At 36.0% G+C, this 11,830-nt stretch overlaps 1 protein-coding gene across 2 annotated transcripts in view; it reads left to right on the forward strand.

Moving 5' to 3' along the window:
- Nucleotides 1-11,830, forward strand: part of LOC307158366 (carboxyl-terminal PDZ ligand of neuronal nitric oxide synthase protein) — a 48,264-nt gene that overhangs the window by 33,268 nt on the left and 3,166 nt on the right. Inside the window, exons 10-11 of one of the 2 annotated variants that reach the window (XR_013821219.1) lie at nt 935-1,190; nt 6,404-6,600. Coding sequence is in view for 1 of the 2 variants with exons in the window: in XM_079870863.1 (XP_079726989.1) it covers nt 935-1,190 (256 nt within the window). In the remaining variant the exon portion in view is untranslated. The remainder of the gene's footprint in view (nt 1-934; nt 1,191-6,403; nt 6,601-11,830) is intronic. The other variant, XM_079870863.1, reaches the window with a different exon arrangement.

Below are 11,830 nucleotides of genomic sequence, written 5' to 3' on the forward strand. Positions count from 1 at the left end.
TTCAGCAAGGACATATTACATTGATTAAAAGTGACAGGAAATACATTTATAATTTATTTATTGCTGCCGAAATATTAGCTTTGCCATCAAAGAGAAAAATATATATTTAAAAAATTATTATTTTAATATGTCAAATTATTACTGTATTTTTTATCAAAATTGAGTAGAAGGGAAGTGTATATTAATGAGAATTTAAATACATGATTTTTTTTAAATATTTTTTTTGTGATTTTTGAAAATACGATTTTGCTTTCAGTTAAACATTATATTGTTGTGATTTATCTATGAGCTAGTTTGTTTGGTCTATAGCTAAGAACGTTTTATTTAAGATTTTTCTGCTAAGAAAATGAATGGGAAAAATACTTTCAAATCCCAGTCTGCTGAAAGAGTGGGTAGTCTATTGCACACCATTACAGTCATAGACGCGCACACATTGTTTTTTGGCAGGCTGGGATGTTATTGAGTTGGTTGGTGTACACTAATCTATTTCAGAGTTTAGTGCAGGAGTTTATTAGGTTTGATTCTTCAGCACTGTGCTCCTTGCCGACTTTCACTCTGAGAGAGAGAGAGAGAGTGTGTGTGTGTGTGTGTGTGTGTGTGTGTGTGTGTGTGTGTGTGTGTGTGTGTGTGTGTGTGTGTGTGTGTGTGTGTGTGTGTGTGTGTGTGTGTGTGTGTGTGTGTGTGTGTGTGTGTGTGTGCATGTGTGTGTGTGTGTGTTGCTGTGACCTGTCATTTAGAGTTATTGAAATTTTCTGTCACCATTATGCCCTTGAGTGTCTATTAAAGGGCAACTGTACTGCCAGTCTCCCAATAGATGAATTTTCAGTAATAAGCTTAATTTACATAACATAACATCCCCTATTGTTATTGACTGTTTCAGGTTGGCTATTAAGACATTTACTTTATGCCCTAAATTTGAATCTCTCTCTTCTAGAAGAAGAATCAGTTTGGAGTAGTCTGCCCACTCGTTCTCTCTCTCTCAACCTGAAGAACCTCTACACTCCTCGCTCAGACCAGCCCGTCACCTCCACTCCAGCAGGACAGCCAGAAAACCCTCCCGTCTCCTTCCACGCTGAGTCCTACCTCAATCTGCTCAATCCAGCAAATGCAAGAAGTGATGCTGGAGTGGATGCAGCTAGAAAGGAAGTTGCTAAGCTAGAAACTCGGAATTCAACGGCACTTGATGAGAGGTGAAGACACATGACAATAGCACACACATCTGGATTAATTAGTTTTGATCTGGCATCTGGCATACAAAATTTTGCAGCTATATATATATATTTGTTGCAAAAGTTTGAAGTTTTTGAAAGAAATTACTACTTTTATTCAGCAAGGATGCATTAAATTGATTAAAAGTGTCTGTAAAGACATTTATAATGTTACAAAGATTTTCTATTTCAAATAAATGCTGTCATTTTGAACTTTCTACATTTTTTTCAGACAAGGTTTCCAAAAAAATATTATCTGATAATAATAAAAAAATAACTGTTTCTTGAGAAGCAAATCAGCATATTACAATGGTTTTGAAAGATCATGTGACTGAAGACTGAAGTATTGGCTTCTGAAAATTCAGCTTTGCATCACAGGAATAATTTACATTTTGAAATATATTCAAATAGATAAATAGATAAAATCCACAATATTACTGTTTTTACTTTTCAAATGGTGAGCATAGGAGATTTCTTTCAAAAGCACTAAACAATCTAGAAAAGGAATGTGACAAAGAAAGAGATCAGGAAGTGCAGAGAGGCAATGTTAGAGCACTTTGATTGTGTTGAAAGTCAGACCAATTGCTCCTTTCCGATCTGTAATTTAAACATACCTAGGATCTGAAATTTGAGCTGCAACATCTGGACAAAATAATCACACAGTGTGTCGGTTTGTGGAACAGAGTAGAGCAGCACCAAAACAAACCCAGAAATACAACAAAGTTAGTGAGATTCAGGCATTATGGGTCTCAGACTCGCCAAAATGTTACAAACGATTGAGCAGATGTTTATGTTTGTGAACGTTTTTACCACATTTGGCTGGTGTTAAAACTAGTTCACATAATCCCACCTCCTCTCTGACCTCCTCCTTTCCTCTCTCTTCCCTCTCCCTCCTCACTCCATACACAGACAGCAGACTTGTTGGAATGGATATTGGTTGTGAGCAATGTAAACAAATCTAATGAAAGTCTATTAGAAGGCATAGAGCAATCTTTCCACTCTGACTTCTGGCAGACAGGTTTCCTTGAACTGTAATGGAAAATTTTGACCTTTGTTTGCATACTGCACATTCATTGCTCTCTGTGTGTGGGTAGCACATACGGTAAACAGTTATTGAGCTTTGCAGCACACATTAACACCTTCTCTATTGCTTTTGACTGCTAGTTAGAGATGTTTTGTTGCTTTACCTAGCTGTCTTGGTTAGTTGTTTGTTGTTTATCTTAGATGGCTCTATTTTGTGTAGCAAAAAGAGTGAAAGAGAGTGAATATGTGTGTTTTTATGCGAATATATACGTATGTGCTTGCTTGTCGATTTGTGTGTGTGTGTGTCTATGTATTTAAGAGTACTGTATGTGTGCGTCTGTCTGGGAGAGTGATTTATTTCACAATTATCGGTGTCCCTGTGGGTAGCTGCAGTCTCTCGCTCACAGAAAACATTTATTTTCACACTTTATTAGCGCAATTTAGAGCTTGCAGAACCCTCCACACACAAGCATACACACACCTACTGCTGACAACACTCACAGGGCCAGGGAAAGACTTAAAGGATTAGTTCACTCCAGAATTAAAATTTCCTGATAATTTACTCACCCCCACGTCATCCAAGATGTTCATGTCTTTCTTTCTTCAGTCGAAAAGAAAGGTTTTTGAGGAAAACATTCCAGGATTCTCCATATAGTGGACTTCAATGGTTATCAACGGGTTGAAGGTCCAAATTGCAGTTTCAGTCCAGCTTCAAAGAGCTCTACACGATCCCAGCCGAGGAATAAGGGTCTCATCTAGCAAAAAGATCAGTCATATTCTTAAAAAAAATGAATAAAAATGTATATACTTTTTAACCACACAAAGTCTTGCACTAGCTCTTCGATGCGCGTCCACTACTTCACGTATTACTTAGTCACTCGTGATGTAGGCGGAAGCACCGACCCAGTGTTTACAATGCGAACATGTAAAGTCAAACGCCCTTTACATTAAAATGGTAAAACAACAATGGCAGACTATTTTGAAGTTGGAGGAGAAAATTAGATGGTTTATGAACCAGAGTACACAGACAAAGAACTTAGACAGAAACTGTGTGTCACTGTCACGTGTGACCTTTCCAGCATGAATCCATTTAATCTCTGATTTCTAAACTGACATATTGGTTTAATCTCATTGTGGCTAGTTGTAGCAATCAGATTAATATGTTTACATGCCGCTTTCATAATCAGAATATTAATGCTGTCTAGTTTTTGGGGGTTAGTAAGATTTTTTTAAGTAATTAATACTTTTATTCAGCAAAGACACATTAAATTGATCAAAAGTGATGTGTTAATAAAACTTTGTATTTCAAATAAATGCTGTTCTTTTCTCTTTCTATTCATCATGGAATCCTGAACAAATGTATCAAGGTTTCCAAAAAAAAGCATAAAATCAGTATTAGAATGATATGTGACACTGGAGCAATGGCTGCTGAAAATTAAGCTTTACCATCACAGGAATAAATTACATTTTAAACACTTATTTCCAATTGTAATATTATTTTATAGTATTAATTTCACCAACATTAAAACATAAAAAAAAAATTAAAAAAAAAATTAATAGTTAAAAAACCAACCCCAAACAGTTGAATGATAGTATATTATATTAAGACAGAGAGAGATGAATGGGTGACTTAAATATGCAGGGTGTTTCTTGACTATATACTGAAGTACAAATATAGTCAAGTTCATTTAACTTGCTGGACAGTATGCAGTCTATGAGTTGTATTTACAGTATACTCCCAAACTCTATATACTGCTATACTCTCAGTCACAAATAATGGTGTGTGTGTGTGTGTGTGCGTGCGTGCGTGCGTGTGTGTGTGTGTGTGTGTGCTGGAGCTCAGTGTGTGTCCAGCAGTGACTCCTCACTATGACTCATGATGGTTTTATGCACCTGCCCATCAATTGTTCATTTATCTATCACTCCTGGTGTTAATGTCAGCGTGAACTTCTCTGCTGGAGCTGGAATCTGTCCATCCCTTCAGTGCCAGTCATAAGTGCCATCTCTTTTATTTCTTTATTGCTTTGAAACTCCTTGCGATTTGCTCCCCTCTGCTCACGTCTGTGATGTTCTTTCATCCCTCTCTACATGTGCTGTTGCTTATTTATTATCTGCCTGTCCAGAAACTGTCTGCTGATTTTTTTTTTACATGAATTCAGCTCTGTGGGTCACTGTGAACTAAGCCAGTTTCCATGGCCTTGTGATTTTGAGCTTGTTTGTGTGTCCATTTATTTGTTTGTGTTAATGTGAGGAGGGATGAATGGATGGATGGATTTAATGTCATGGATTAGCCTATCTGCTGTTGTATTGATCTTCTATAATCTCCTCTCGCTGCTTGATTATTGCTACTGAGACTCATCACAAGTGTGTGTGTGTGTGTGTGTGTGTGTGTGTGTGTGTGTGTGTGTGTGTGTGTGTGTGTGTGTGTGTGTGTGTGTGTGTGTGTGTGTGTGTGTGTGTGTGTGTGTGTGTGTGTGTGTGTTACTTAAGGCTGGAATACACTACACGACTTTTGCTTCAGTTTTCAGCCTGGACCATGCTAGTTGGCGATACCCTTACGGAACAAAAATATATGGGATTATACTGAAAAATATATTTTGCAATATTGACCATGTATGGCTAGATATACAGTACATATAAAATATTTGCTTCTGACTGTTAAAGGAGATCAAATGTTAAAATTAAGTTTAATTTAATGTGTTTTGCTCAATATTAATTTAGGGGAGAAATCTGTTAGTGTTTAATGTTCTATTATTTTGAAGTTTAAAAGGATTTCTGGTATGTGTGAGTTTTTGGGGTTTCCATTGTGCTGAAGAGTAGAGCCTGTGGTCAGGTTGACAATTGGCCTAACACTATTCAGACTATAATTACTATATTTTAAAAGTAATGTCTGTGCACTCCTCAGCACAGTGATAGTCTCTTCACTCTGTTGGTAAATACTTCAGTACAGGCAGGTGTGCTTGTGCTTTTGTTAGCTAGCTTGAAAATATGAAACATGTATAAATAATTAATATTTACATAAATATATTACATTATATATTTCTCTATATATATGTGTGTTTATGCTGCATGAGTAAATTTATCTGCAATATATTACACATGCAGTACCATATCTGATCACATATACATCTATATATTATGAAGTGTATTACTGAATATATTACATACATTATATATTATTAGTATATTAGTATACTAGTAAATATACTAGTAAATATATTGTCACATATTTTTCAATATATGAAAAGCGACCATTCCTGATGTATTATTCAATATATTATAATATATGAGTGCAATATATTATTCGGTATATGTTCAAATATACTGTTAAACCATTTAATATATTGATCATTCATATATAGGGAAATATATTTTCTTTTCATAAGGGTAGTCAGAGCCAGTCTGCAGATTTTCGGCAGTCAGAGTTGACAGATCGCATAATGAATGAAGGGCAGACTGATATTTTGGCTTTAGACTTTCATTCCATTCAGTAGGAGGAGCCAGTTTTAGAATACATATAGTTTTCATTTGTCATACATATAAATGTGTTGTATGTTTCTGTATGAGTTTGTTGTGTTTGGAATTACTTGAACGTCTGGTAGTGTGCGATTTTCAGTCGTTTGCTGTATGATGCAGTTTTTCTCTGTATCCATTCACAAAGTTAGCAAGTTTATGATGCCTAGTGTTTTAAAATCTGTTCAGATTTTAAAAGTCATGTTCTGTATCAGCCTTTAGGTAAACTTTAGGGACAAAATTGTCTGCAAAAGTGAGCTCAATATTACAAAGCCTCAGTTTAGGAACATTTGGGGTAGTCTTCAGCTGAGAAAACGATTCATAGATAAAGCAAATATAGTTTTTTGTTTTTTTTTAATCCTCCAATTTTTTTCTGTTAGGGCCCACAAGAAAAACAAGAATAAACACACTAAATGTCTTTATGAAGATGTAAAGATACTGAAAGATGACGTAAGAGTTAATTTATTGGCTACGGGTAGATTAAGTCATTAGCTCAATAAAAAACAATAGACGTTAATGGAAAGGGAATTGGACATTATACAGTGATAGTAATTGCAGTGTTGCAGTGGGAGTCAGATCAGATGATTTTGTAGATGACTTTCTCAGGTCTTTAGGTGAAGAGGTTTTAGAGAGACTTATTTGTGTTTTTCTCTGCTCAGGTGCACGTGTGAGGAGCCTCCCCTTCTGATTATCCACTTCCTCCTGTAACAGCCTTCTTCCTTCTCTCTAATCTTTTTCTAACCCTCTCTGATACCCTCTATCCATCTCATACCCTCACCTGTCCTTTCTTCCTTTGTCTGAAATCGCTATTTCCTCTCTATTTCCTCTCCTCTCTTCTCCACTTTACCAACCTCCTGTGAGTATAACTGTAATTGTACTTTCTTTAATTACATTGGCATGCTGAATGGATGATGAATGATGAGTACAGGGGTGCACACATGGGTATGGTTTTTCCTACATTGTGCCTAACCTGAAATTACCCCCACAAGAAAAACAGTACTTGTTTGACCTACATTACGAGGACCCAAAGTCCTTATATTGTGGTGGGTATTTAGGTTTCAGGCCAAGTAATTAGGTTTAATTCAAAACGCTAAATAAACATCCAAAAAAATGTTTTTATTAAAACGTTTTCTGTGATAAGGGGCTAGAAAATGTGATTAGCTCTGTATGGAATGTCCTGCACTGAACTGAAAATACATTTCTTATTTTATTTTATGGCTTATATTCTATACTATTTTTCTATACAATCCTATACTACTTAAATAAATTAAATAAAAACTTTTAAGGGTTATTGCATTTTTTAGCTTTTTAAGTGAGTTTTATGATAACAAAGGTAATCTAAATGTAAAAATGAGAATGAGCTTGAATAATTAAACATCCAACATTTGTCTGTTATTAATTAACATTTTAAAATGTTTTATTTTATCGCCTGATTAAAGGGGTGTACCATATTAAATACTGTCTTAATGAAAATCTGTGTGTGACTTTCGGAAACAAGAGCGTAAACAAACAATGGCTACCAAAAGCGGCATGTTAGCTTAAAGGTACAATATGAAAGATTGTTGTAATAAAATATCCAAAAATCACTTGCACAGTGTGATATATTTCCTGCAGTTGTGTACTTACAAATCCCAAAGGTTCCCAAAGATTTTTAATTTCAGAAAAAATTCTAATTTTAAATAATGGCTCGTCCCTGGTCATTGCCGCCTGTCAATGATGTAATATCCGCGTTATCCCTGGTTTCCGCTCGTACTGCCATAGTAACCATGGCGACAGACGTGGACAACTGCGTAACGTCTAGCGGCACGCTGTTGTTGTTACGTTCAAACATTATGGACCATGGCAAGCAGACTTTGGGACAAAAGGAGAATTAAAACGAGGATCAATATCAACGTGGCCTTTTCGAAATGCCGAGAGCTCCATGTCTGCGACTAACTTCGACTTGACAGAGACGCCGCTCTTGCATGTACTTTATTAGACAGGTGAGCAAATGTATATAAAACAAATCAATGTTATATAACATGATGAAATGTTAGAATATGATCACAATGTTATTCTAATGTTGATCTAGCTTACTGCTAGTCTCATACAGTCAACAAACTAACACATAGAATAACATTAGAACTTTCAACACACTCAAATGCAGCTTAGTGTGATAGTGTAACGTTAGACCAAGTGAAACAGCGCTGCGTTACCTCACAAGTTTAATTTGTCAAATAAACTGACCTGTGTGAGTAATAATTCTGCACTTGCATTCGGTAGAATAAAATGTCCTCATTCCTTATATCCGTGGGACTCGCGTGTGGCGCTGATATCTGTCTCTTATTAGCAATCGTGACCTGCTTCATACCACAGTCATGTTAAAAAACATGAATGTTTTCACTATAACATAAACATTATTTGATCCATCGGCATGACGACAAGTTCCATAATTCCGCTTATGCGTCATCCACCTACGCCTTTGTTATTGTAAGAGGTTAGCGACCCCTAACGGCGAAAAAAATGACATATTGTAGCTTTAATGCTAATTCCAGTACACGCCGAGTTGCTGAAGCACCTCCACTATTGTTCACCAGCATTTCATTTTTTTTCACTTTGTTGTGGTAGTCCTTCGTGGAAACATCATAAAGGCAGGAGGACTATGTTATCATAGCTCCAAGAACCTTTCTTCCATTGCATAATTCCATCTAGCAGCACCAATACCATCATCTCTCTTTCGTTTCACCATGTTTGAAAGCTGTGTACCGAAGCGCTTCTGTGCTCCTATTGGACAACGGCATAGATGTGACGTAACTTGTCATGGAGGACCGGAAAAAAATTAAACACACTAGTCTTTCTGTTGTTACATTGTGAAGAATCGCAGATGTGGCATCGGTTGTCATCCACTATGATACACTATACAAGATGAAACGATGGATTCTTGCTTCCTGATGCTCATTGTCGTTTACAAATCACCACAATATCCTACGTTAAATGGATTGTGCCAAAATCTGGCTGATATTGTGTAGTCTAGACCCGGCATTGGGTTTAAGGGTAGGGTATAGTAAATCGCATTATCTTATGAAAACCATTGCGTCTATGAGACCTCACTAATATATGTTATGGTTTAGCTTGAATCATGCAGCACACCGGCATACAATCTCATTATCAAAGTGATTTCATCAAATGAAGTTTGTTGTGTATGGGTTTGTGCTTCTCTTGGTGTCAAATATCAACAGGGTTTTAAAGGGAATAAATCAGGATTAAAATACTTAATTATTCACATATTTGGACTTCACACACTAAATTCCTCTTCTAGAATTAAATATCTACACATACTCACACATTACCATGATCAGGAGTAAGACTAATGTTCTTCCTCAGGGAGCTTTTAATTTTTAATCTGATGGCACAATAGGCTATATCAGTTGCAGCCCTTATCCACAGCTCCTGTGGCTTAACAAGTGCAACATTGAATAATGAGATTTTGCATTATGAGGAGTAAATTAAGCTTATTCATTATTGATGCTATGGCATTTTACTTAAGGTTATATTGTTAGACTTACTAAATGGCTAGTGTGACATTTCATCCCAATTCTACAAGAGTCATCGCTATTCAAGATCTAATATTCACAAGATTTATCAGGGCTCTTAACATTTACAAACACACACTCACACACATATATAACAGTACTGTACATGTACACTGAAAGTAGAGGCATACGTTATGGAAAAATATTGACAATGAAATGGCTTGGCTTTGGACACCCACAGGAAGATGAGTCAATGTGAGGACCCTGAGATGAGGAGATGAGTGCTCTCTGGAAAGATGTGGGGGAGGAGATGTGATGGCACTTGGTCGGGGGCTAGACGGGATTGCTGATGTGATCGTATGCTAATTAGGGGAAGGAGAGAAAGTGGAAAAGAAACAGAAAATTCTTACACTAGCAGCCAAGGTCCAAGATCAAATGGCAGAAGCTTTGCTTGTGAAGTTACATTGTATGTGTATTTATTAGTCTACCATTGTACTATTGTTCATATGTAAGATTAGGGATTTGAACACCTTGTGTTGCTGATTGAGGGAAAGTATAGTATTACTTACACTAACAGATCAGACTCAAAATTTTGATAAAACAGATGAAAAAAATCCCATAGATTTACAATGAAGGCTGCTCCCAAGTTGTTTCTAGGGAGCCGAACATCATAGAGACTTGGGGGTGGGCTCTTTAAACTTGAAACAATAACCAATCACTGACCAGCCACCTAGCAACTGCATAGCAACACATCAAAAACCACTCCATACACATTAGAAACTGCATAGCAAAACCCTGACAACCACCCACGAGCACTGTGGCGACTTTTGCATTTAAAATGTTTAAATCTAACTTAAGTAGCCTGCTGTATAGTATCTATTTAATCTATGTATTTATGTTTTTGCATATCATATGATGTGGGTTGCTTTTGCATGTGTTTAATAAGTATGAGTGAGAGAAAGAGACAGATAGTCTTATGTTGTGCTTTCTCTGTCCTATGCTGAGTGACTGCATTGCAGTTATTTTTAGTAGAGCCATCAATACAAGAACCTGCAGCTCTGTCTCCCATTTTCTCTCTCTCCCTCTCTTTCTCTACTTAATTTACCCAGCAGGGGAACTGTGGGACAGAGATAAGTGCACGCACACACACACACACACATGCAGAATGTAGACTGTGTCTTAAAAAATTGTGTATGAGCTCTTATTGATGATCCAGCATTGTACACTACACAAGCCAAGCCCATCTCCCCACTGTGATTTCCCTTACTGTGCATTTAAAAATCAATGATCAATTAAAATCAATATTTTTTTGTTTGGCTGAGGGTATCACCCCTCACATAGTAGCTATGGGGATTCGCTATCTTTTACTTAAAAGATTTGTTCACTTATTTGTTCAGCAAAGTCACTTGTTATTTTAAATCACTAAAACATTTACTCAGCTGATTCAAAACAATGAGTCATCTTATCAGAATTTATTAACATTTGCATGATCTTACTGCATTAGTAAGAGATTCTAGAAAGCGTATTTAAGAATCTTAGACTGTTTACCCACAATTGATAAGCATATCTATCATATTTATTTTATATTGCCCTCTACTTTTATTTTTTCTATAGAAAAAAAGACAATATATATATATATATATATAGTTTACATTACATCCTTAGATTACTTTTACATTATTAAAAGATTTATTAATATTTTGTTAATTTCCGTTTTAAGTTTTAGTCATTTTATTATGTACTTTTGTCATTTTTAAATATTTAAATTAAATATTTCTATGTAGATTTATATTTATATCAGTTTTCGTTTTAGTAATTTTAGTACTTAAATGTCCCATATTGTCAAAACTGAAATTTCCTGGCTTTTTTCATTATAACAGAGGTCTAGGGGCTGTGTAACTACCATATAAGTTTCAAAACAGTCAATCCACAGACAAATGCACACAGCCTGCATAAAGTAGCTGTGCCTTTTCACGAGCCGTTGTGACTTCTGTAAAAATGTGATGTCAGAACTACTCAGTCACCGCCTTCAGTCTCACCCCGAGCACTGCTGGTGAGCATTTCACAAGTGACTGCTTCGTCAATCAGGCGTTATGCTTCGTCAATCAGGCGTTCTCGCGTTATGTGGGCATCCTTGCAGAAAAAAGTAACATTGTAAAAGAAATTGTAGCACATCAACTTACTGTATCAGTAGGAAAGCAAAAGTTATAGCTTACTGCATTCGGTGTCTTTCTGCTAACGTTGCATATTATAAAGCAGTTAAGTGTTTCAAAATCAGTGTATAACTAGCTATTAACGTACATATTTTGGAGATTTACATCGAATTTGACGAAAAAGTCGTGAGTTTGTTTACAGACAGTTTAAATTAGCGTTTACGTTAAATCTGCGTGCAGCATTGATGTAATGGTAATTATAATACTCTTACAATAACGCCGAAAGTAAAGAGGTGGTTGTTTGTCTCCTGTCATCGGCGATTCAGGATCGAAACCTAAAATAAAACTTCAGAAAGGCCTACAATATGGGACCTTTAATTAACTTAATTTGCCAAAGTAACATTTCTAATTTTTGTTTTAA

The sequence above is a fragment of the Squalius cephalus genome (assembly GCF_949319135.1).
Source record: "Squalius cephalus genome assembly, chromosome: 5".
NCBI lineage: Eukaryota > Metazoa > Chordata > Actinopteri > Cypriniformes > Leuciscidae > Squalius > Squalius cephalus.